The sequence below is a fragment of the Orbilia oligospora genome, assembly GCF_000225545.1.
Source record: "Orbilia oligospora ATCC 24927 unplaced genomic scaffold scaffold00006, whole genome shotgun sequence".
NCBI classification, from domain to species: domain Eukaryota; kingdom Fungi; phylum Ascomycota; class Orbiliomycetes; order Orbiliales; family Orbiliaceae; genus Orbilia; species Orbilia oligospora.
Window position 1 is genome coordinate 738,074 of NW_011645563.1, and position 24,170 is coordinate 762,243.

At 43.9% G+C, this 24,170-nt stretch overlaps 5 protein-coding genes across 5 annotated transcripts; 3 read left to right on the forward strand and 2 right to left on the reverse strand.

Annotated features, from left to right (window-relative positions):
- Positions 1 to 194: 194 nt before the first annotated feature.
- Positions 195 to 1,680, forward strand: AOL_s00006g240 (uncharacterized protein; the record flags this gene model as incomplete). Its single annotated transcript, XM_011119549.1, has 2 exons — positions 195 to 575; positions 685 to 1,680. 2 exons carry the CDS (start codon positions 195 to 197, stop codon positions 1,678 to 1,680), a joined length of 1,377 nt encoding a protein of 458 aa, XP_011117851.1.
- A 2,769-nt stretch (positions 1,681 to 4,449) lies between these two features.
- Positions 4,450 to 5,853, reverse strand: AOL_s00006g241 (uncharacterized protein; the record flags this gene model as incomplete). Its single annotated transcript, XM_011119550.1, has 2 exons — positions 4,450 to 5,326; positions 5,426 to 5,853. 2 exons carry the CDS (start codon positions 5,851 to 5,853, stop codon positions 4,450 to 4,452), a joined length of 1,305 nt encoding a protein of 434 aa, XP_011117852.1.
- Positions 5,854 to 11,170: 5,317 nt separating this feature from the next.
- Positions 11,171 to 13,540, forward strand: AOL_s00006g242 (uncharacterized protein; the record flags this gene model as incomplete). Its single annotated transcript, XM_011119551.1, has 6 exons — positions 11,171 to 11,265; positions 11,389 to 11,460; positions 11,570 to 11,819; positions 11,902 to 12,385; positions 12,451 to 12,930; positions 13,008 to 13,540. 6 exons carry the CDS (start codon positions 11,171 to 11,173, stop codon positions 13,538 to 13,540), a joined length of 1,914 nt encoding a protein of 637 aa, XP_011117853.1.
- Positions 13,541 to 14,198: 658 nt separating this feature from the next.
- On the forward strand, positions 14,199 to 14,792 carry AOL_s00006g243 (uncharacterized protein; the record flags this gene model as incomplete). The annotated part of the gene is made up of 1 exon (XM_011119552.1): positions 14,199 to 14,792. The coding sequence occupies one exon, from the start codon at positions 14,199 to 14,201 to the stop codon at positions 14,790 to 14,792; it is 594 nt and encodes a 197-aa protein (XP_011117854.1).
- A 1,799-nt stretch (positions 14,793 to 16,591) lies between these two features.
- On the reverse strand, positions 16,592 to 17,731 carry AOL_s00006g244 (uncharacterized protein; the record flags this gene model as incomplete). The annotated part of the gene is made up of 1 exon (XM_011119553.1): positions 16,592 to 17,731. The coding sequence occupies one exon, from the start codon at positions 17,729 to 17,731 to the stop codon at positions 16,592 to 16,594; it is 1,140 nt and encodes a 379-aa protein (XP_011117855.1).
- Between the last annotated feature and the right edge of the window lie 6,439 nt (positions 17,732 to 24,170).

Consider the following 24,170-nt stretch of genomic DNA (forward strand, 5'->3'; position numbering starts at 1 on the left):
TAGGGTATCTTTGTTTCTTTGATATCCCGATAACAAAAGAGGGTTTCAGATCTATTTTCGATCTAGAAACATAGTCCCCGGAACTGAGCCTCAACTGAAAAGGTTTGGCTCATTGATCCATATTATATATACATATACTCCCACCCCCCATTAAGTATATTATATATCAAGATACACTCCCTTAAAAAGCTAAGATGTACAGCAAAATTTTGAACACGGGGTTTTTCCTCCTCCCTTTGCTCGTCTGCACTGAGGCTGCCAAGTTTGCTCTGCCGTTTAATACAAACTCGACAGCTATCAAGAAGCTTGCTGCTGTTGCTGCTGAAACTGCGCCAATCCAGATCGGAGTTGCGCTGTATTTCCAGACAAATCCCATGGGAAGAGAAAATGAGATTGTGGCCTGCCAGATCCAAGAGGATGGAAGCATCGGTGCCCACAAGAGGTATAGGACCGGTGGGAGGGGTGGAGCAGCACCGGTTGCTACCGGTGACGACAATGGAAAGATTGCAAAGTTACAGTTGGCATCGACGAACGACGCTTTGTTCAGTCAGCATTCGGTTATTATCAATGGAAACGTAAGTATTCCTCTATACTTTCCTTCCAATACAAAGGAAAGCGTATTTGATGAATTGATATTATATTTTCTAACTTTGGGTATTAATTAATATTTTGATAATGTCGTAGTACCTTTTCACCGTAAATGCTGGATCTAACTCCATTACAATGTTCCTCGTCGACCCCAAGGATCCCCTCAAGCTTACAAGAGTAGGAAAAAGGCCAACCACCAGCCACGGAGACCTTCCAGTTTCCCTAGCATACTCTCCAAAACTTAACACCCTCTGCGTCGCCAACTCCGGCAAGCGCGATGGTGTCGCCTGCTACGATGTCGATCCTCAAAAGGGTCTTACATGTACCGACACGGAGCCACTTAAGCGTACCATCGGAACAGTCAAGGACGGTCCGGCCGGTACCGTCTCCGACATGTTCTTCACCGACGACCAAAAGAACCTTATCGTCATCACCAAGGGAAACAGCGTCAAGAAAGAAGCTAGTATCGTCGATGTCTACAGAACCTACCCGGATGAGACTAAGAAGTCGAAGATCTGCCTGGAAAGTGTTCGATCCAAGATCTCTGAGGCCCCACTCCTCTTCGGAGCCGTCCAGGTCTCACCTACCAAGATCTTTGCCACCGACGGTTCCATCGGTGTCGCCAAGCTTACATTCGACCCAAAGACCTTGAAGGTCACACTCCCAGCCGAAGACAAGCAAACCATCGACTTCCAGTCCGCCACCGGTTGGATCGCAAAGAATCCAAAGTACAACACCGTCTACGTCACCGATGGTAAAATGAACCGTGTCATCGAATTCAACTCCCCCACCGGCGATAAGACCCAAGACCAATCTTTCCTCTCCGGACAACCCGGTAACTTGGATGTCGCCATCGGTGGTGATTTCTTGTACACTCTGTCTCCATCTAACCTGGCCCTTGCTGCGAACACCTCCATGATTCAGGTTATGCATATCACCGGCAAGAATAAGTTCCAGGATGTTGGTGCTTATGTCTTCGATAAGGATGATGATATTACCGCCGGTGCTCACGGAATGGCTATTTCGTGCAAGTCTAAGACTATCAAGAAGAAGGAGACACGATCGCTTCTCAATTTCTTACCCTACTTTTAAATTCTGCCAATGAACTCCAATGATCTGTAGATCGACGCCTGTAGTATACGTATGATATGATATCATGTGACATATGTATATATATATTTCTTTCCTTCCTTCCTTCCCTCCTTCCTCCCTTCCTCCTTTCTCTCTCTGTCTTTGAGCTCTTCTGTCTTGACTAGGATATTTGGTTAGAGATTCCCTTTGCTTTTAGTGAAATTAATTTGCTATCTATATATGTATCTCAAGGCATTCCCCCTCCTACCCCTCGGCTGTTTTTTTTTTGGTAGTTCATGTTATGGACTTGTATACAATCATACTTGCAGGCGTTTCTGATGTCTTGTAGCATAAAGCCTAAAATCCAAGCAAACTCTGTTTCGGAAACAAGACTTATATTATATTTTATATGTTTATTCTAGCATGAAGCATTACATTGCAATATTGAATATATGTCAAAAACGAGTGTTTGTTGGAGGTTTTGTTGCATTTTTTGTTTTAAACATCCAAACCAAGTTTAGTCTCGATACAAAACAATCTGCCTCAATCTTTCGAATCAATTCCCCCCCTCAACCGAATTCGCGATCGAGTTTGCGAAAATATCCCGCTTCCAATTCAGATCCAGCTTCTTGCATTGTTAAATTTTTATTATATGGCCTGTGCGTCTTTCCGATCGACGTAAAACTTTTTAGCAAGAAAAGACGGTTTTTTTTTGGGGGGAGGGATCTCCATTCCTGATCAAGTACGGTAGTTCGAGGCTCTAATTTCCAAGTAGGAAAAAGCTTCCAAGACACATATACATATTTAGACTTCCTATACCCTTTCTTTCCGTTATTGATATGTAAGTACTTATGTATACTTATATATCCTGGTCTATAATATCCATGCTACATAGCCGTCTAGCTTATAAGGTTAGTCTATAACTGTATCAACTGATCTATCAGGACAAGGGCCAAAAAAAAAAAGTATTGATATAGCACTAAGAGGAGATAGTATGTAGTGTTCCACTTGAAAGAACACCAATCTTGAATTCGAAACCGGAAATCGAAAAGGAAAAGTAAATAAAAAATAAAAATATATAGAAATAACACTATCCCTCTTAACCATTAATTAGCCACTAAGCACTTACTTGGTTAGCTAAAGTAGTTATTAGATCCTAGTCTATTCGAATCTATTAGTATTAGCTTTTTTTTCTTCCAACAATAGATATGTAGTTATAGCTTAGTACTATCCCCCTTCTAATGATGACAGCTATCAGGCTTTCTCAGCTGCTCGGGTCGATCGTAAGGGAAATAATCCGGGGAATTCGAGAGATACGGGCTAGTTCCAGAGCTAGTTACCTACTATTACAGGCTAATACACCTTTTTAAATTTTCTCCTAAAAAAAAATATGATAGCAAAAAAATAATAAAACACTCGCTTCATTTTTTTTTCTTAATTCCTTACTGTTTTGTTTTACCCCGCAAATATATAAGTATATTGGGCTTAGCTGGGAAGTCCTAGTTAGCTTAAAACATTTGACGGATAAAAAACCGAAAGGGTTTTGATATCGATATTGCGGGGAAGAATACACTCAAAGAGAAAAAAAAAAAAAATCAAAGGAAACTCCATTCTATTTTTTGTTTCTAAACCTCTTATTCTTCTTGAACAAAAATAAAAGAGGAAGAGAAAAAAAAAAAGAAAAAATATTTCTCTAGTATAATCCTGTAATATTCTCCCAGAGTACTACTATCTACTCCTTCAAGTTCCATCTTTGAATTTTTTTTTTTTTTGAGAAACCATCGAACGAAGGAACACCAAATCCGAAGCGCCAACCTTAAAGCAAACGCTTCTCAACTTTCTGATGCTCAACGTTGACAAATGATTGGACGCCCTGTAGTCCCTCGGGTCGCCAGCCCTTCAACCAGCATAACCCCTGGTCATCTGATCATTCAGTTCAGTTGTCTACGGTCCGGAGTGCGGATTCCGAGGGAACCCACACGGTCAAACTACGGGTATAAGATTGATGAGAAAAAAAAATTTTAAAATTTGTTGTGATAAAAAAATCCACTTTAAGATTGAATTTTTCTTTCCTTTCATATTCCCGATATCTATATCAGGGGGGGTGTGCACCAGCGGCTTGGCGCTAAGAAATGAGCGACGGGCGAGGAGGTGAATGTATATACATTGAAAAAAAAAAAGAAGGAGAAAACCATAGACAGGGGGAATGTAGAAAACCAAGTAACAAATGGTAAGGACAAGGAACTATTTGGAGGGGTTTTTGGCTTATATAACGGAATCCGAAACAAAAAAAGTACTAACAAAAAAAAAATTTCAAAAAAAAGTTCAAAAAAAAAAGATTATACAACCGATGCCTCCATTAAATATTCCCTCGTCGCATTTTCATTTCGTATATAGAATTGTTTCCAAGCCAGCAGAGTTTCCCTGAACGCCCGAACTAAGAAGAGAGAAGAAGAAGAAAAAAAGGCGATAGTTTCCCAGAAAAAGCAGTAAAACGCAATCGAAATTTAGTATATGTTGTTTTATTTCGCAGAAAAAAAAAGGGTAAATGAGGTGAGGAAGATGTTTTCGTTATATATAGGTGCAAGGATATGTTGTTGGTTGATTGTCGTGCTGAGATTTTCGTTTGATAGAATGGATTTTGATGATGATGCAGGCTTTCGTTAATTGTTGGCGGAATTTGCAAAAACGAAATAAATCGAAAAATAACTGAATAGATAAATGGATAAATGGAATACGCAGGTGACGATGCAGTATGACCTTGATGTTAGGGCCTGGCGACTGGGGATATCATTCCTCCATTTTGCCGAACACGCCATCCTCATCATCATCGTGCTTGGCTCTCGCGGCAGCCGCGTCCTCCTCATCGTCCTCAACTACGACCTCGGGCCCGCTGAACCGAGCACGATAGGACGGGGACCGAACGGACTTTCCAGCCTGTTCATGGTCACTATCGTCCATCTCTACGTCCTCGCTCTCAAGGTGGCCCGCGGTTCCACGGATTCCACTTTGCTGAGCAACGGGGTTAGAGGTAATGTAATCGGCTGTCAGCGTACGGGGAGACCCGAGCCCCCGTAGATCATTCGGTGGAGATGAAAGTGGCAGCGATGGTATATTGCCATTCTTAAGATTGGTTTTGGTAGGCCCTAGAACTGGCGTGCCTCCAAAGCTGCAGCTCAACATCTGAACGGCAGCGGCCAGCGACTCGTCGTCCTGGCCAGATGTGGCAATGCTGCGAGGACTAAGAAGTCCGGGAGGAAGTACTGAAACAGGACGCATAGAACCCGGAGATGCAACTGGCGTAACTGACTTCCCACCAAAGGAGCTACCCATTGGTGGATGTTGATATGATCTCGAATACGGAGCAGCAGCTCGAGAGTGGCTTCCATGACGTCTCGTCGGCTGGCCGGCACTAGAGAGAGCCCTAGATCTACCGCCCGGCTGAGGAGACGACATCCTTTCAGGCATTGGAGGTGGCGAGTCTTCCGAGGTTGAATCATTGGAAGAATCGTTCATCATGCTATAGGAAGCCGTGGAGCTCGCAGAAGTAGGCGGAGTGTTCGGCTTCATCGAGACGAGGATGGAGGCCGCCTCCAACAGCTGTACCTGCTGATGCTTCGAGATGAGCAACTTGGACGTGTACGACCATTCAGGAGTGTGTTCCCAACTAGAAATACAATCAAATCAAGTGTAAGCATATTGCCTTGCAAAAAGATAATTACTATATGAAGCAATGGTGGCCGGTTCATTCGAGAGTGAGTCGTACAGATGCTTCGTTAGGCAGCTGCTATGCTTATAGCCCTTGCCGCAGTGTTCACACTTAAGTTCACCTTTGAGATGCTGCCCATCATCAGGTCCATCGCTCGGCCTCCTATTCTTCCGTAACGAACCGGTTGCCGACTCTACTTCCTCCCCGATGGCATTTTCAGATACAGTTTCCTTCAAAGTCGTCCCAAAGCTAGTCTTTCGGAATCCGGATGACAATGCAGATATACCGTGAGATGGAAAGCTCGACGGAGGCGAAGGATAATCGGCAATAACGTCGGATTGGCCATCCAGGGGCTTCAGATTTGGTGAACTAAGAACTTCCTGCTTCAACTCAAGGCTGATCGGAGACGAATCCAATGAACCATTCGCAACTGCCTCCTTTATGGCAGCCACAGCAGCAGAATGGGCAACTGCAGATGATGACATTGACTTCCGCCGGGTGACCCGGTGAGTGGTATTTGTCGTACCCAGCGAGTGAGCATGGTGAGATCGATGGCTAGATTTTATAGGAACGGCGGCACTAGCCGGAGGGATGGGACTCGTTATCGAGTGAGGTATGCGAGGAGGGTGAGCAACCTGATAACCATCATCACCGTTCAAGTCAGCTTGTCTGCTTGTTGGGAGCAATTTTCGCACGACGATGAGGGCGAGGACATCAGAATCATCATGTTGCGGTACACCCGAGAAAGCGCGCACACATCCTTTTTTTTTTGTTGGTTGGTTGGAGAGGGGAGAACAACGACGTGCGAGAGGGAGGCCAACACATTGGCCGGACTCCAGCCTAAGATGTCCACCCCCCCAAATACTCGTCCATGCAGTTTCCAACCTCACCGAAGACCTAGCCAGCCCGGCAATTGGATCTCGCCAGGAAAAGAACTAGAAAGCACAGAAAGGAAAAGTATCATACTCATCGATGTTGAAGAGCTGGAATATGATATGGTACGATCGGGGTCTGGGGAGGACTGGAGCCAAACGAGCGTTTGCCAAGGCCAAATCGGCACATTGTGGACAGGGTAAGCAGGGAAATCGGACGATCTGCTGCTGCGATTTACCTTTGAAGATGCCATGGTATATTTGGTGTATGCTGATTAATATGAACCAGCTGCTGTCGAAGTCTGTCGGAGTTTCCGTCTGTAATTGGGTGTATGTAGTGTATAAGAGTGTGATTTATGTATGTATGTATGTATGTATGTAAGTCTGTATGTATGTTGGGGGAAAGAATGACTGGAATAGCGTATTGGCAAAAGATCGGGTCGTATGGCTGTAGTAGCGAGAGGCTATGACTTTTTTTTTTTTTTTTTTTTTTTTTTTTTAGTTTCTATTAGGGCAGAAGAGACAGAACAAGAGATCGAAATTAAAATTCCAGGAATTAAACTTCGAACAGTCGGCTGTCCCTGCAGAAGTCCAGATGAACGGGTACGATTTCGGCGGGTTGGGAGTATCGACGGGGAATCCGGAGAGGCTATTTCAAGGGTTTGATGCTGCCAATATATAAAATAAAATAAAATAAAAAATAATAAAAAAAGTGTAGAATGCTGGGTAGATCGACAGAGCTAGCTCCAAGGCGCAGAATGTCTGGCGAGGAATTAAAAATATTCTCGAGGATTCTTTGATTGTCGAGCGTGGAAAAATAATGTCGACAAACCCCCTCGGCAAGATATCAGGAGATAGTGGGCGGATGGGGAACGGAAACGATGGTACAAGATATCAGAATCTCAAGGAAGAGGGAGAAGGAGAGAAGGAGAGAGGTGGTTTTGTTAGTTAGTCTGGTTTGGGACGCCGAAGATTAGTTAGCAGTGCAACTACTTTCGAAGATAAATTTTTTGTAATGTAAGAAGAGTCGAAATAAAATAAAATAAAAAAGAGGAAAGGGAAAAGAAAAGGTATAGAATGGAATAGAATAAAAATAAAAAATAAAAAAAATAAAAAAAAAGGTATCAAGTGAGTAGAGTAGGTAATAGGTAAGTATGTAAGTACTTGATAGGTATGGAAGAAGACCCGGTGTTTTTAGTCAGTAATATGCCGGGGATATGAAAGTTTAGGTTGCACAAAAATATTGGAAGGGGCCAAAGAACAAAAAAAAAAAAAAAAGAGGATTAAAAAAAATAATTTAATTTAGATTACTCTGGGCCAATATCCCTCGAGGACTGCGGAGTAGCTCGTGGTAGGCGTAGGCTTGTCCTGCGGGAAGGGAGGAAACCGTTCTTCGCTCACTCACTCACTTTCTCTCACAGGCCAGAAGAGCCAAATCCGATTGTTAGCTGCTTGAGGTAAGGGTATTGTCTGGGGGGGTTTTCTCCTTTTCGTTTAGGGACTTCGATAGATTATTAATTTTCAGGAGACCTCTCCGATCACGAAGCTAACGTACTATGTATGTACTGGGAAGGCAGCAACTGTGGAGTTTTGGGGGGGACAGGGTAGATGCGAAAGAGATGAAAGAGAAACGAAAGCAGTGATGGGCTGGCTCAAAGCACCTACAACTTTGGATAAATCAGCGCAGTATCGGGTGGTAAGATTTTAGGTGAAGTACGTATACTCTGTATGTATAATGTATATTATCGTAAGAAGGAAGTATATCGCGGATGAGGTTGAGGATCTAAGAAGGATGTTCGAAACAGAGATGTTCCAGGAAATAGGTATCTTGAATAAAACAATGATGACAACGACAATACGATGGACAAATTTAGAACACGGGGGAAGTATTGTATAGCATTTTATTTTTATTTTTATTTTTATTATTTTATTTTTATTATTTTATTTTTATTATTTTATTTTTATTATTTTAGAATAGGATAAAATTTTGAGGATTCGTGCGCCTGGAAAGTTTCGACCCTCCGTGCCATTTCAAGATCGCATGGGCGGGCCCCAGATAATTTTTTTTGGTTAATTTTCTTTAATCTTTTTTTTTCCCCCTTCTCCCTTGCAACCTCAAGTGGAACCGAGGAATTTTTTTTTTATTCACGAAGGCTTGCTAGGATGATCAAATGGAAGAAAACGGTAAACAAAAAAAAAAAAAGCCAACAAGAAGTGAAGGTACAGAGAGATACAAAGTTAGTCCTACACGCATCAAGGTAGTCCAAGTATACGACAAGTCCTCTATGTGGGTGTGGCCAACGTGGAGGGTGTCGAAGGGCGACACGCAATTCTGGTTGGGCAACAGTTCTATTCCTTCCCCCGAACCTGTGGAGCCATCTAGGTTCGAGTACACCTGTGTCGGGTAAGACCTGGCAAACATCACTAGCCCTCTATAGACCACGAAGCAGAATGTTTTTTTTTTTTTTTTCCTTTCTATCTTGGGGGGGGGTGTGTGGTTCAGAAGAATTTCGGTACCTGAGTTTAGTAAAGATTATCTACATGTATACTTATATGGATGGACCGAAGACTAAATTAAATTTAAAAAATGTGCATCCGACCTTGATCCTGCATGTGGCGCCCATGTCAAGAAAATAGAGAAAGAAAGAAAGAAAGAAAGAAATAGAAAGAAAAAAAAAATTATAACGGCGTTCAGCTGGTCTAGGTTGTTTACTAGGTTCGAGCGGTCACAGACCGATGGTTGGGGGGTTCAGAAGATTGAGCGTGTTCTCAGGTGATCAATGACAATGAATGATGGCTTCACGAGACCGTTCCTGGAAGTTAAACACGACCATCGGTTTGGGCAACCTTTTCCTGTCGCCAAAGAAAAAAAAATATATGTCCGACTGACAAACAGAAAAGTTAATTGGAGGAGAAAATAAAAAAAATAAAAAAAATTGTTAGATTCTTACTTAAGTAGATACATACATATGTATGTATTATCAAAAATTTTGGAGGGGAAACATACATGTATACTAGTATACTTCCCTATCGATAGAATTTATCGATATTCTGCACTAGCCGGGGTGGTCAAAAGGCGGAGTCGTCATCTACTAAAATTCCAGGTCTTTGACACCTTCTATATCCGTGTTTTTGACCCTACAATCAAGAACGGTCGAATGGATTCCATGGATAGAAGTTGTGAAGTCTATTCCAAGGCGATTTTAGCGTCCTTGAAACCCCAGACTAGGAAGCTTGAAAAGTCTCGCCAAATGCACAGAACTATACATGCACAATAGTTCGGATACTTTGATTGAACCCCCCAACTTCTCAGAGTCTGAGAGTGGGGTGCACCGGCGGTCTAATTTCTTCCAGTGGAATGTGTGCCAGTTGTTCGTCATGAATCGCTGCGGTTTTAGTGTAACCAAAGCAAGAAGTAACTAAAAGAAAACAATAGAAAGAAAATAAGAAAGAAAGAAGGAAAGGAAAGAAAACATCGTGGAAGACCGTCATTTCTCCATTGGTTCTAGTGCATATCTGCCAGTCTGGTTGAGGGAGAAAGAAGCCCACGCATCAAAATTCCTCAATATGCACAATCTTATAGTATATACCTCGAACCACTTGGGTATCGATTGACGAGGTGTTCGTCGATTCTTCCAGTCCCACTACCAGATAACTCCCCTGGATCAAGGACCTTTAATTCGTCCTACTATGCATAAGTGTACATACATACTACGCATGTAAGTACTTACTTACTTAATTATGTATATACTTACATACTTACATATATCCATACAGGCTGGCTTGCATTTTTATTGTCCGTTTGCTAGGGAGGTGGAATATTTTTTTTTTATGCGCTCAACATGCAAAATCCAAGCCGGAGCGGGATAAAAAGGACAGAGCTAGGGCTATGGCGAGCCGACAGGCAGATATGCACAGCAGGTGCAGCGATGCTAGTCATGTTGAGGTTAGGACGTTTATAAAAAAAAAGTTTTGGACCCGATAGTATACGCCGGAGTATACTAACCCTCCTTTGCATTGAAGTGTGAAAATGCCGAAGATAACCTTGACAGTCTAGTTGCATAAGTTCCCCCCAAAAGGTGGGCCCCAAAGTCGGGTTCTGGCCGGGCAGTAAGTCCTTACTTACTTAGATACATTACTAGGTACTTCATAATTATAACTACAAGACAATGTAATAGTGCATAATCGATAGTCGCGAGAGAAATTGAAACTGGCGAGAGAAAGACGACATCCAACAAAAGACCTTCGACGTCACCGAACAGAGCAATAACTGCTGTCGATCGGACAGGGTTACCATCTTTGCCTCCAACAGGAACAGCTTTTCCATACCCAAGTCGATTAATTACATACCACAACAACTTAGATTAACCTCCAAGACCCACTGGTTCCATGTAGAACAGGATTTTGGGAATCTGCATGCTGGCAAGACCGCTTTTCTCGATTTGCCCACGAGTTTTGGAGTATTTTTACTTTAGGTTTGGCAAGAACGAAAAAAAAAAAAAAGATAATATGCGACAAGACGGCTAATACCGAAACGGGCGTTCTGATGACCTCATTTGAGCCCCCAAGGATCGATATACAGGCCCATGTGCATCTTTAGTACTAGATCGATTCGGATCGGGATCCATATTGCGATCGCATATCAGCGAAACTACTAGATTTCTTAAAAGAAAAAGTCTCAGGGGTGTATAGTTTTATTACTATTTGTGTATACGTGTGCTAGTTTACCACTTCGATTGATCTTGTATACGTATCTTGTCATAGATAGTAGATTCGTAATATGGTTGAATTCTATTCCTGGAAACTACCACAAATTGCAGCATTTCAACTAGGGCGAAGACACATCTAGACAATCTGCCGTTAACCTTATTTTCCGTTCTTCCCCAGCCCTAGCCCTGTCCACCGAAGGAATCTAAGTGAAGGAATCGAGATGACGACAAGGGTTCTGTACTGGTTTCGTACCGATCTAAGGTTACACGACTCCCCAGCACTCAAAGCCGCATTAGATCTGAACCCAGACGTCTTGTAAGCCCCCAGTTTTTTGATCGGAAATCGATCTATTCTACAGCGAGCTCCTCCTAGAGGAATACTTGTTACGGTATGTTGGTAGGTAAGTAAGTAAGGACATAGGCTTACAACTGCATCCAGTTACCCAGTGTGGACCTGGGACCCCCACTATGTGTATCACGCTAAAGTCGGGCCGAACCGCTGGCAGTTCCTGTAAGTATCACCCGAAATCTCGATCACCAACTTCGAGATTATTTACGAAGTGGAGGTCGTTTGAGACACTTTTGTGTTCCCTCTAACCCACATATACACATACGTACAGTCTAGACTGCCAGAGCGCGGTATCGGATGGTTTGTCGCAATTGAACTCAAAATCCCGTCTCCTTGTCCTTCGCGAGAGCCCTCTGACTATATTGCCGAAATTGTTTAAGGCTTGGAATATATCCCATCTCGTTTTTGAGAAGGATACGGATTCGTATGCTAGAAAACGAGATGACGAGGTTTTGGCAAAGGCGAAGGAAGCGGGCGTGCAGTGTATTGTGAAGTATGGAAGAACTCTTTGGGATAGTGATGTATTACGCCCCCTTCCGATTTAGTCTCCGATTTAGCCCCATTACAATAGAACCCGGTTTTAAATTTTTGATGGATGCATAGGATATCGTGGGTATCAATGGTGGCCCCACCATGACTACCATGCAGCTTCAGAAAGCAGGTCAAAAGATAGGACCACCTCCACGACCAATACCGGCCCCAATTTCGATCCCACCGCCCGGAGACCTATCGTTAGAGCATGTTACCCAGGACAAACCAGGACCGCAATACTTCAATGCTGACCAGAATCAGTCAAATCGCTCATCTGAAGATTCAACCTATCACGCAGGACTCCGTGGCCCGAAGGGTGATTTTTCCGTCCCGACAATGGAAGAGCTCAAGATGACTGCTACGACCCCTCACCGAGGTGGTGAAAAGATCGCACTAGAGGTTTTAGAAAATGTAATAAAGGATAAAGAATACACCGCTACCTTTTCGAAACCAGAAACCGCTCCTACGGCTTTTCAGCCGGCGTCAACATGTCTCCTCTCTCCACATATGCATTTCGGGTCAATTAGTTGTAGGAAGTTTTATTGGGACGTCTTGGGTAAGACTTCAATATCTACGTTCAAAAAATACCAGCGCACTTTTTCAGTACTGATGTCACCATAGAAGTCGTCGAGGAATGGGAGAAATCCGGCAAAAAGGCCACGGAACCTCCATGCTCATTAACCGGTCAGTTATTCTTCAGAGACATGTACTTCGCAGCTCAAGCTGGTATCGGGACGTGCTTCGGCCAAACTCTTCACAATTCAAAGGTCAGGTATATACCCTGGAATCTCCCCTCCAAGCACCAACCAAATCCAGACGATCCAAAAAAATCCCTATCGATCAAAGGCACCTATCATGTTGATAGCGAAGAGGCCGAAGAATGGTTTATCAGGTGGCGGGAAGGTCGGACGGGGTTCCCATGGATCGATGCTATAATGATACAATTAAAAACCGAGGGCTGGATCCACCACTTGGCAAGACATGCTGTTGCATGTTTTCTTACCCGAGGAGGTTGTTACATCGACTGGGAGCGAGGAGCTGAGGTATTCGAGGAGTGGTTGCTGGATCACGAAATCTCCTGCAACGCAGGAAATTGGCAATGTGCGTTGTATTTTGAGCAGGCAGGCAATGCCTCAAGTACTCAGATATCTACGATTATAACTAACGAACCTATCTAGGGTTATCATGTACCGCATTCTTCTCACAATATATGCGCATCTACAGTCCCATAGCCTTCCCACAGAAAACTGACAAGGAGGGCAACTACGTTCGACATTACATCCCTCAACTGAAGAACTTTCCTGAAAAGTACATCTACGAACCATGGAAGTGTCCTATACCGGACCAAAGAGCCGCAGGATGTATAATCGGAAAGGACTATCCAAAGCCAATGTTTGATTGGAAGGACAGGAAGGAGATATGTATTCGTGGCATGAAAGCAGCATTCGAAGCAGGATTTCACGGGAGCGATGTAAAAGTTATCAATGGTGAAGCGAGATCAATTCTGACAGAGAGGCCTGGAAATGATACCAAAAACGACACTAAAATAACCAGCAAACTTGAGCCTAGTAACCAACAAGGAAAGGCCAAAGCCGAAAGTCGACCTTCCACTTCCAAATCTATGAAATTGCCGGCGAAACGGGGACAGACTACGCTGGATGAAATGTTCGCTCGCAAGAAGGTCAAGTCCGAAGACGAAGGTAACATTTAATAGATGAGCGAATTTTTTGAAGTTAACTCCCAGGTAAGGTGACGACCTTATCCACATATCGTCTAATAATTCTCTCATGCATAGAATAATGGTGTTAACTCGGAATTTGGAAGCCGGATGCATGACGAGATATACCCAAACCTTGTTGCATTCGGGGCTCCCCAACACAATTTTGGATATAACTTTCTATATCAAGATCATAGGTCTTGAGACGTTGAAGATCGGAGTATAAGATACATGTGGACTCATAGGCTTTACAAGCGAAGTCATTCATTCTAAGAATTCTTTAATAAAGTTATCTGAGGTAATTACCTCAGACCGTCAATGTCTATTCGCTGTTCTACAACGGACACGGCTTACGGCTTGATACTCAATTCTAAAATTTTATATGCGAAATATCTAGATGGAATGTAAAGTCATTCCGCCCACCGTGTATGTAGAGCCTTTAAATAGTAGTATTTCTCCAAATTTATATACCTTTTCTTCATAGGATCAATCTTCCTTCCCATAGGCATACTGAAGTCAAAACTTTTCATACCCACCCTACATATCCACCATCATTAGTCCATTGTAGTAGACCGCTATCCTCAAAGCTTCTTGATCAGTATAAATACACCCACAGCATCTTCTCCTACTTTATAATACAAAATCTACAATCATGGTCTGCCCAAACAATCCTTCAGACTGCAGCGGACCCCAAAAACGTCGAAAAACACTTCTAACCCGCGATAACATCCCAACCCCAACCCCGACCCCCCCTCCCACCCCAAACATTGCAACCCCCATCCTCAAAAGAAATATAATCATCCGTAGCAAAAAAGGCAACCCAGGTCTCGACGAAATAATCGACGAAATCATCAACGCCACCAAATCCGCCAAATCCCGTCTAGAAAACAGTAGCGACGACGACGACGACGATGATGATAGTAACCATCACCACGACATCCGCAAACGTCAAGAGAGTACGAGTTCCACCAGCACCGTCACATCAACTCATACCCACTCCGCTTTATCAACAGTATCAGAAACTATCACTGTATCTACCGAGGCACAGGAAACGCAAACTCAGACTACTACGGGTACTAGTACTGTTTCTACATCCACGGCGTATACGACGGTTACTAAGACCGGAACGCCGAATGTGGCGAGGATGCTTGCTCCTGGGGATGGACATACTGTTGTGGTTATGAGTTGGGTTTCTTTGGTTTATTTGGCGGTGTTGGTTTTGAGGGTTATTAACGTTGTGGGTTAATTGACGTTACTTATACAGAACTGGAGTACTTGTATTACTACCTAAAATTGATTTGATGGTATTGCCGGCGAGCTTAGCTCGGATCTATATAGGAGGAGGGTCATAAGTTTATCCGAGGCGAGGAATATGTACTTAGTATGATTGATCAAAAGAGTATTATAATTATAATCAGGATTAGTCATAAGCCATGTAAGTTTTGTGTGCAATGCAGTGTACTCTTCTACGGTGTGCCCGACGTCAACTTAATAGCTTGAAAATTGTCGGATTTCTTTTTTTAACACAAGGCACACTCGATCGAAGTAAGGCATTTTTCATGGATAAAAAAACTCCCTGAGGTTATATTCTGTTACACTTGCTCAGACTATAGAAGTTGAGTTATGAGGGTGAGAGAGAGAGAGAACTAAAAAAACAAAAGGGCTAATCAACTGTGTAAGGTACAAGAACCAGTAAAGGCGACCTCCCCCAAAAGATTTTTCCAGTAACCCTTCGATAATAATCCCCCCCACTTCAAAAAAAAACTCTTTATCCAGAGTATATGTTGGTTTTGATGACTTTTTTTTTTTTGAAACTTATTTTCCTTTTCAAGTTTTTCCCTTTGTTTTCTGTTGTTATTTCAGCTGATATTTTTATATATATAACACTCCTTCAAAATCCAAAAACACCGAGTCATGCTGGCCCCCCTTGATCTTTTTTCCTTTCCTCCCTTCCCTCCAGTACCGGAAATCTATATCTTTAAAAAAATCCCAAACCCAAAAGAAGTATTAAAGGAAATCTTGTAGTGTCCCCAATCTGTATTTCGAAAAAACCAGTTTCCAGAAAAAATGCGAGTTGGCGTGAACTTCTTGAAATGTCGGAGAAAATTAAAAAAAGAGAAATCCAAATGCCGAAAAGGAAAAAGAAAGAAAGAGGAAAGAGGAAGAAAGAGGTCGGCAGAAGCGTTGAAATTCGATTAGGAGGAAATTTTGATGCTGAAAAAGTTTGTAATGGTGGTTTTTTTTTGGTGTCGCTCAGCGGTTCTTTGTATATAGGTTGTCTGGTTGTTTGGTTGGCAATTTGGTGAATGTCGTGGAGGATCTTCATCATAGTCATCCACGAGACCTCAGGGACTCATACTGGATATGAAAGAAGAAATGAGAAGAACAAAGGCCATGCCCGTAGGCCAATGCTGAGATATCTTCTGATGAGTACAACGAAGTGCGCCAGGCACTCTGAAGCGGACATGCGGAATGATATGGAGATGAGTAAGGAGGATGATGATGCGGAACAAAGGAAACATGAAAATAGGGATAAAAAAAGGTCACAATATCGCTCGCTAAAACTGAAATGACAAGATCTCGACAATGATAAAAACGATCAATATAAAAACTGCAGATGCACGCTAAACTCGCTAAACTCGCTGGGGAAGCAGACAAAGTGAAAGGACATTTCAAATGACATGATACGATCAAGATAAGCGCCAGAACGAGATGACCGCCGTGGATGCAAGACGTTAAGAAAATGCTGGGACAACAAAAAGAACAAATAGTGTATTGAGGACAAACCCAAGTGCGCCGAGTAAGAGAGGTAGAAGTTCAAGGTGCCTAGGTAGACAACTTTCGCCTCAACCGACTCTCTATCATATTAGATGAATGGTAAAAATAAGTTCATCCAACTCGCCTTCGCTTTCCAGAAGCACCGACGTTGGCACTCGAGGTACTCTTACTGGAGGTTCGTTTGTGAACCCGACCGTGGTAAACTGGTACCTGGAGAGGACGTCGAGGGACCTCAACATGAGTAGGTTGATGTTGGTTCTCGGCCAGTCATATGGCGGCGAAGTCCATGTATCGGTTGGAGTTATCCCAACCGAAGCCGCCGTAGTTCAAAGCCGTGCTGCAGGGCTGGGCGGAAAACATGGCTGGCATGGATGAGGGCATTTCATAACCAGTGGTGGTTGGCATGAAGGGAAGGTGCTCAGCTTGCTCGTGCGGGGAAACTGGGGAACCTTGAGGCGACCACCAGTCTGACGAAGCTGTCAAGGAGGCAGTATAGGCACCAGTGGTGGCCATTACTGAGTTATCATCCATGAAAGCAGTGCCAAAGGCAAGAGCGTTACCGTCATCGAGACCATCGAAACTCCACGTAGGAAGGTTCTCAGGTGCCATGGAGTTCATACCCTGAGTAAATTGGGCTGGGTTGTTTGACGGAAGAACCTTCCATGGTTCGACTGGAGCCATTGGATGATCAGAGGGAGCAGTAGGTGGCCACCAACCCATTGGAGCGGGAGTGCTAGCGAGTGTTGGTGTTTGTGCTCTAGGCTCAGGAACCTTTGGTGGAGGTGGCATCAGGGTTCCGAAACATTCACTGATAGCATTCCTGACTTCCTCACTCTGCCCGCAGAGGAGTTCACCGGCGCCGTCATCCTCAATACCTTCCAAAGCAATCTTGTCCGTCTGGAAGACGTACTTGTTAACCTTCTGGACAAATTCTTCATGCATCTTCTTCACTGCTGCGTCCTTCTCAGCCCAGTGCCATGTATTGGCAACTTGGTCAACCATATACACATCCTTGTGATAGTCGACCAAGCTCTTGATTGACTCTTTTGTTAGCTTGAAGGCAATCTGGTGGTTCTGAACCATGTCGATGGAAACAACATAGGCTTGTAGGTGAATGAATTGATATCGAAGAAGAGCATCGGTAATGGGGTTTGATTGATGTTCGATCTGTGCTTCAGGAAGCCTGGGAACGCAAAGGCTGCAAAGGTTCCATATCGCATTTGGGCCAGAAAGAATCTCTGTCAGACATTTCAAGTGTTGTGGAACGCTGTTCAACGGTCTCTTGTGCTTGTTGACTCTCTTCAATGTCTGTGTTAACCATGGGTTGACAACTGTGTCGAGAACGATTGTCGGTGCTGAACGTTCAGCGAAAGGTGCTGCCGTTCTTGGTAATAAGACGGCGGGCATGTTGTATTTTTTTGGTTGATTAGGATTTAAAAGCAAGTGATGCTTTCCAACTGTCGGAGAAAGATGGATGAACTTCAATAGATAAAAAAAACAGTCGGAGCGAAGGTCGTTACGGTCTCTCGAAGTGACGATATGGTGATCGATATGTCAAATGAAAAAAAAAAAAAGATATATGTTATAAAAAAAGAAAAGAAAAGAAAATACTATAGGAAATGAAGTTGAAAGAACGTGAACGTGAGATAGGAAATTGGGTGGTCGTGAGATGAAACCGAGGGGGTGGGGTCGGCTTTTTGTGTGAGGTTGAGGAGGAGAAGAGAGGGGGGTGGAGGGATGTGGTAGGAAGAGGAAGGGCGAGAAACCGTATAAAAGAGATTTTCTGTCGAGGTGGGCTGCCCAGTATTCTTATACGCCCAGCCGAACGTCGGTCTGTTGAACAAGGGTCGCTTCGAGCTCTGACTGGTTATACTTGATTTTGAGGAACCCACGCTAGCACAGGCAGTAGATTTGCTGAGGGTGGGAGGGCTTCCTAAAGGGAAACAAGAAAGACCTTTGCAGAGGAATAAGTAATATGGATCATATACCGTCGTTAAAACGTTTCTTAGTTTTTCCGTCAACCTGAGCTTGTCTGGGGGCTGTTGTGTCGTATCCAAATGATGGGTGAGATGTTGAATCCATCTGTCCGGGTCTACACCGGTCCTTTTAACAATCCAGATGTGAGGAGCCACACCCGTTCGTGAATCATAAAACACACGTCAATGATTCGACAATACCGAGAAACTTGACAGGCGTGCGAATATGCGTGCATGTGTGCACCATCTCTCTTTCATTCGGAATCCGCCTTAACCTGGACTGACGGTTAGCGAGCAGCAATGAGGCGAAGAAAGATCCGAAGATTTAGAGTATGCATGCATGTCTTTTTGCTCGAAGTAGCTGTTAGCACATTAGCGTGTCGCCCGAAGGTCAGTTGGTTTGCTTTAGTCCAGTCTCCTTCTACTAAGCCTTCTCGGTGTGAACGATGCGTGGAGCTGGTACATACAGACATAGCTTGTCCTCCGTACTTCCAAGCATCCGGCATGGTAACAAGCAAGGTCCTCCACGTCAACTCCTGCAGACTGGCTCTCCTGTTTTTTCACCCTCCCCATGCAAGATCAGCACCAGGCCATGCCCACACTGCTTGACCCGACTAACTGAAGATACGTAATTCAGGCGTGCCCGTTCTTCGGGCGAGTCTTCGTTTTTCCTGTTGAGAAAGTTATTGTTAGCTGCAACACAGAAGCCCGCAGGGATACATGGCCCCCGGGATTTTGCCTGAACAGGTTATCGACAGTACATGCAATTGTGGCTGTGAGGTCAAAAACCGACACCCAACTCTCTTCTCTCTCTTTTTTTTTGGTCATTCCCATTCTTCGACCGGAGAGTTCACCTCTTTGAGATATTGCTCCCCGTAACTGTAATATTGTAATGATCACCTGCATATCCAGCAGCAGATTCGAAATTGGTATCGCAGACTTTAGATTTTGATAGAGCTCTGAGGTAATGATGCTTCATTTCAATTATCGAAATTCGCCTTCAGATGCCCCTTTCAAATTTCTCGCACCAGAAAAACCTAGAAGGCAACCGTTGTCACCATCGCTGTGGTTCGCATTCGCTCCGTCTTCCTGTCAAAAAGACAACTGCAACCTTAACAGAAAACCAACCGTTCTCTGGAGGAAAGACACCGGCATTAGGTGCACCCTTGCTTCCTGACTGGGATTTCGAGCTTTGAGCTTGTTTGGTGTGGCAAGTAGAAAATAGATTGATAGGCTGTGGTGACCTTCAGCTGGTCAATCCCTGTCATCATAGCTCGAATTGTGGGACGAACCAGATCGCAAGATTCACGTCCCCACTCCTTCATCCATAACGGTAACTTTTCATGAACAGTTGAAGAAGAAAAGAGAACCCACAAGAAAAAAAAATCGAAGAAAAGCCCCGAATAAACCGAAATGGGTGTTAATTCCACGGTACCGTTGATGAATTTTGACAACCTGTACGCGATCCCTACGATACCCTTCTGGCTAGATCCAGATCCCGACAGGGTTATCTATCGCATCGATTGATTAAAATTTATTATTCTTCGTCTCGACGTCGAAAACGACAAGCGCGTGCTGGAGAGAAACAGCCCGGTGAAAGTTCCTGCTGCCTTATTCTGGTAATGTTTTGTGCTATGTTCAGACTCGTTAGTCGCTGACTATTTCGAGCAGGTAACCGAGTCGGACAAGCCGCCCCGAGGATCACAGAGTTGTTCGAAGGAGAATTTGCTGTAACTGCCCTAAATTGACACTTCATACGTAGCAGCAGGGCCAGGCAGATACCAAGTGATGTGGAACATTTTTGGTGCGGATAGACGTACCTCACCTGGCGCCCTGTGGAAGTTTCCAGTTTCGCCGGGATCCCTTTGTTGTTCGCCCCGGGCTGTGGGGACACGACACGGTGTGCGTCTCGCCTCTTTTCAACCTGCATGTCCAAGTGCAGCTGAAAATGCGTGGAAGGATATCGATCCGTCATGCATGGTGAAAGCACAGGCTATCCACAATTTTCTCCCTCGAAATTTCGACAAATATAAGGACGCGATTATGAAAGCCGATTCGGTAATTTCCCTAATTGGTGATTTTGTTTCTGCAATTCTGTATCATTCTGTATCAAAGAGTTTTGTGATCGAAAATTCTTCAGCATCATGCAGGGTCGTCAGAGTATTGTGATTGTTTATGAAAATTTCCTTTTATGACAGGTTCAGAGGAATGCATGAACCAAAGCCAGCTGAAACTTTGGTGGATTTGCATATTTTCATAGACACGTGATGGAATTTTCTTCGTCACAAGAGCTCAAGCTCGAGATAAGGGAAGGCGAGTTGGGTAGTTGGTGAGGTTGGGATTCCAGAGTGCACAGCTTAACCTAGCTAGGAGAGCTCTAGTGGTCTTAGCCGCGCGGGCGACGATTTGCAATTGTCCTCGTGCTCTTCTTGGAAATTAAAAATTGGAGTCACACAGCTCCAGGTGAGAGCCATTGATGTCATGATCACACAGCAACTGCTTGTTACAGGACATTAGGGTTAGCTAAGTAGCCGTCAATGGGTTCCTGGAATAGAAGTGGAGATAGACTCACCAAGCTAGAACACATCGCCGTCGGTTGTACAGAATCAACAGTCGCAATGGGGTAGGCAATTCTACGCTATCGTAATGCATGAATGCATGACGATATCCGTCGCTTGGGGGCTTCATGCGATTCTCAATGTTCGAGACACAAGGATGAGCTGGCGACAGTCAAGCCACATCCGGTGGAAAGCCACAGGGATCGGCCACTTGTCTTCCGCGGGCAGGTCGCTGGGAAGCCACGCAATCGTGCTAAATTTAGCTACGGAACACAAGTTTAGCGTGCATACACGCCACAGCTATCCGCGTGGCTGTGCTGGGTGGTTTTTTCTCCGAACAACACACAGTCAGGTGCCCACAAGGACGGTATCAACGTATTGCCCTTAGTTAAGCTTTGTCTCCGTTGATTCATACTATTCCATCGGCCTCCCCGAGAGCCAATGTTGGGATGATCCTTCTCTTTTAATTTTCATATGTACTGTCAATCTCCTCAGTTCACAAGAAATGACTGTCGATAGCAAATCGCCGGCTAAACGGCGTACCTGCGCCTGTGGCAAGTTCAACAAAGTCGTCGGTAGCGTACACAGTAGATCCCGAGAGATTCGAACATTCCAGGTTTCCCCCGGGCGAATGGCCCCCTCATATGTATTTTTTCATTTCAAGTAAGTGGCCCCTGACTTATTTTCCTAAGTGTACGATAAAGAGCGACTTCTAAGCTTACCAAACCTAAAAGGGAATTTTGCATACTTTAGGGGATCATCGGGGGCCCTTGCCATAGCCTATCGATGGCAGAAACATCGTCTGCAAGTTGCCAACTGCGATAAAATAGGCTTAACTTGCAAAATTCCCTCCAACTATCCCTCATTCTACTTTCTAGGCAGAGATAAACTAGAAGTTTAAATGTGTATACGGTACATGTGGGAAACGCCATAACGGCCCGAGAGAACTAGTATCTATTCACATAGAACTGCTTATTGGATCCCTTCAGCTCATTTCTGACAGGTTCGACTCAGGCATAGCCCCAATGTTTTTTTGTTTTTTTTGGCCATGGCTACCATGTGACCCCTTGGTTCGTCTTCTAGGAAAAGTGTCTACTAGTGGCTAGTTCATTTGTAGATGCGAGTATTTTGCTCAACAGCCGTGTGGAGCCTCGCCATTCTATTCCGATTGAGACTTTATCTCTCTTGATAACAAATGAAGACTGTCTTCATCCTCGCTAATCTTACGTCTTGTATTGATCCCAACGGAACATTTCTCTTGAATTATCTGGGGGAAATGAGATGTTTTTCACTTTTGTGATGCATCAACTTTTGATGCATGGCCCATAGCCATGTCCTTGGAACGGATGCTGATTCGACTACTAGGATATCACGCCATGCATGCCATAATTATAATAACAGGGCCCTATAACTATTCCTTTCCCTAATGAAAGAAAAGATTTTTTTTTTTTTTTCACGTTTGTTATATTGTCAAGATGGGGAGGTGCTCATCGATATCCGAGCTCGAGCACCTTCTCGTCTCGAGCTCATCGACATCGATATTTTTCTAAGCGCCCACGACCTTGTTCGAGCAACGCAATCCTGAAACCCCGCCTGTAGATATTTTAACCCTCCGTTAGGAAAAATAAAATATTAATCATGGGCTTCGCTGCTTATTGTAAGAAAAAAGGAATAAATCCTGTTACGCATGTTCATAGTTCAAACATTTGTCAGTTTCTGGGTACTTATTCCTAAGTACTAGGTAGTTATCCTTCCCGAGTCTAATCAGCCCTGCATAAAATACCACATACCAAAGAAAAATGCTACACTAAAACCCACACCCCCTCTCCTAGCCCCGAGACATCCAACCCACCCCTCCTCTTCCTGGAGGAGTAAAACTTATTTTAATGCATAGTACACTATCGAAAACACCGCTCGCTTCTGTCGGGGAACTCGGCTCAAGAAACTTCGCTTGTCGATGCAGCAAGCAATGCAACGGTTGATTTTTCTCTCTCTCTCTTCGATTCTAGACTAGTTTCGATTCCATACCCCCTCCTACAAACAAAGCCCACCTCGCATGGATAACCCAAATCGTTTATGCATCACTACCCTCGATCCCGTGTGCATGCAGCTTGCCCGAATTCGTGTCTCAAAGGGACAAAGAAATCTCTAAATAAATCTCCTAGCGTGCGGGTTCCCTCGCATAGACGAGGTCCGTTTCGTATACCAGAAGGGGTTCCTCGTTGAGGATTCCTAAATTTATAATCTTGCTCTTGGAAGAGTGTCCTTGTTTGTGTAGAAACTCAAGGTATGTATCGTATCGCATCAGATATCGCCTCGACGATAGGCGCTGCACATGTCTTAGAAAGAGGCATTAAAATCATGTCGATTTAACTCTTTCATGAAAATATGTGATATTAATATATCTGCTTACGAATGTTCTACGTTGCTCTATGCATCTTGATTATGCAAGAATTCATATTTGACAGGGTTGGCTTGTGTAAACTGGTGTTACAGGTGCTAACGAGGGCTTCTAGGCACCAGGAAACGGGGACGTTTTGATATTTAGGTGTGATATTGCAGAATTGACGAATCGATCCAACTCGCAATGCAGAATGCATATCTGGGTTTCATACAAGTCCAATATTACATATCGTGTACGCGGGACTGTGGGTATGGTTTGTCGTTGAGAGAGTTTAGAAATGTCTACCTTTGTGACAATATCTTCATTTTCACGAATTAAAAGCTACATGGCATGACATGGCATGCATGATACTGGTACTCTTCGTTCCTCAGGTTGTATGAGTTTCGGTAGCCTGGTAGGAGGTACCTTGAAGTACCTGGATGACATTCAATTCGAGCTTCTGGATATGTTCCAAGGAAGATCATGGAAGAAAAACAAATAACAGGTAAACGAAGTAAATGAACCGTTATCCGGAAATCAAAACCGTCAAGGCATGTCAAGTAAAATTGTCAAAACACCTAAAACCCCGCTTTCCAATGCATAACAGGATATTGGGAAACATGTCCGTATACTCGGTACTTAATAAATGTGACAAGAAACGAGCGAGACACAAAAAGCAAAATGATAGGTTGATAAAGCCAGGCTCTCAAAATGCCATAGGCTCGCGATAAATCGAATAAGAAAAAAACGAATAACACGAAAAACTAGAAGAGTGGTGGATTGATTCACGCCCGTGGGTGTTTGCTCCCAATTGCCACTGACGAATAGGATAGGATTTAGGTGTGGGGCCGGCGCAGAAGGAATCTCGAAAAAGGCAGCCTGCATATAAAACATTAGTGGAAATAAAGCGATGCCCGTGGTAGGGCCGA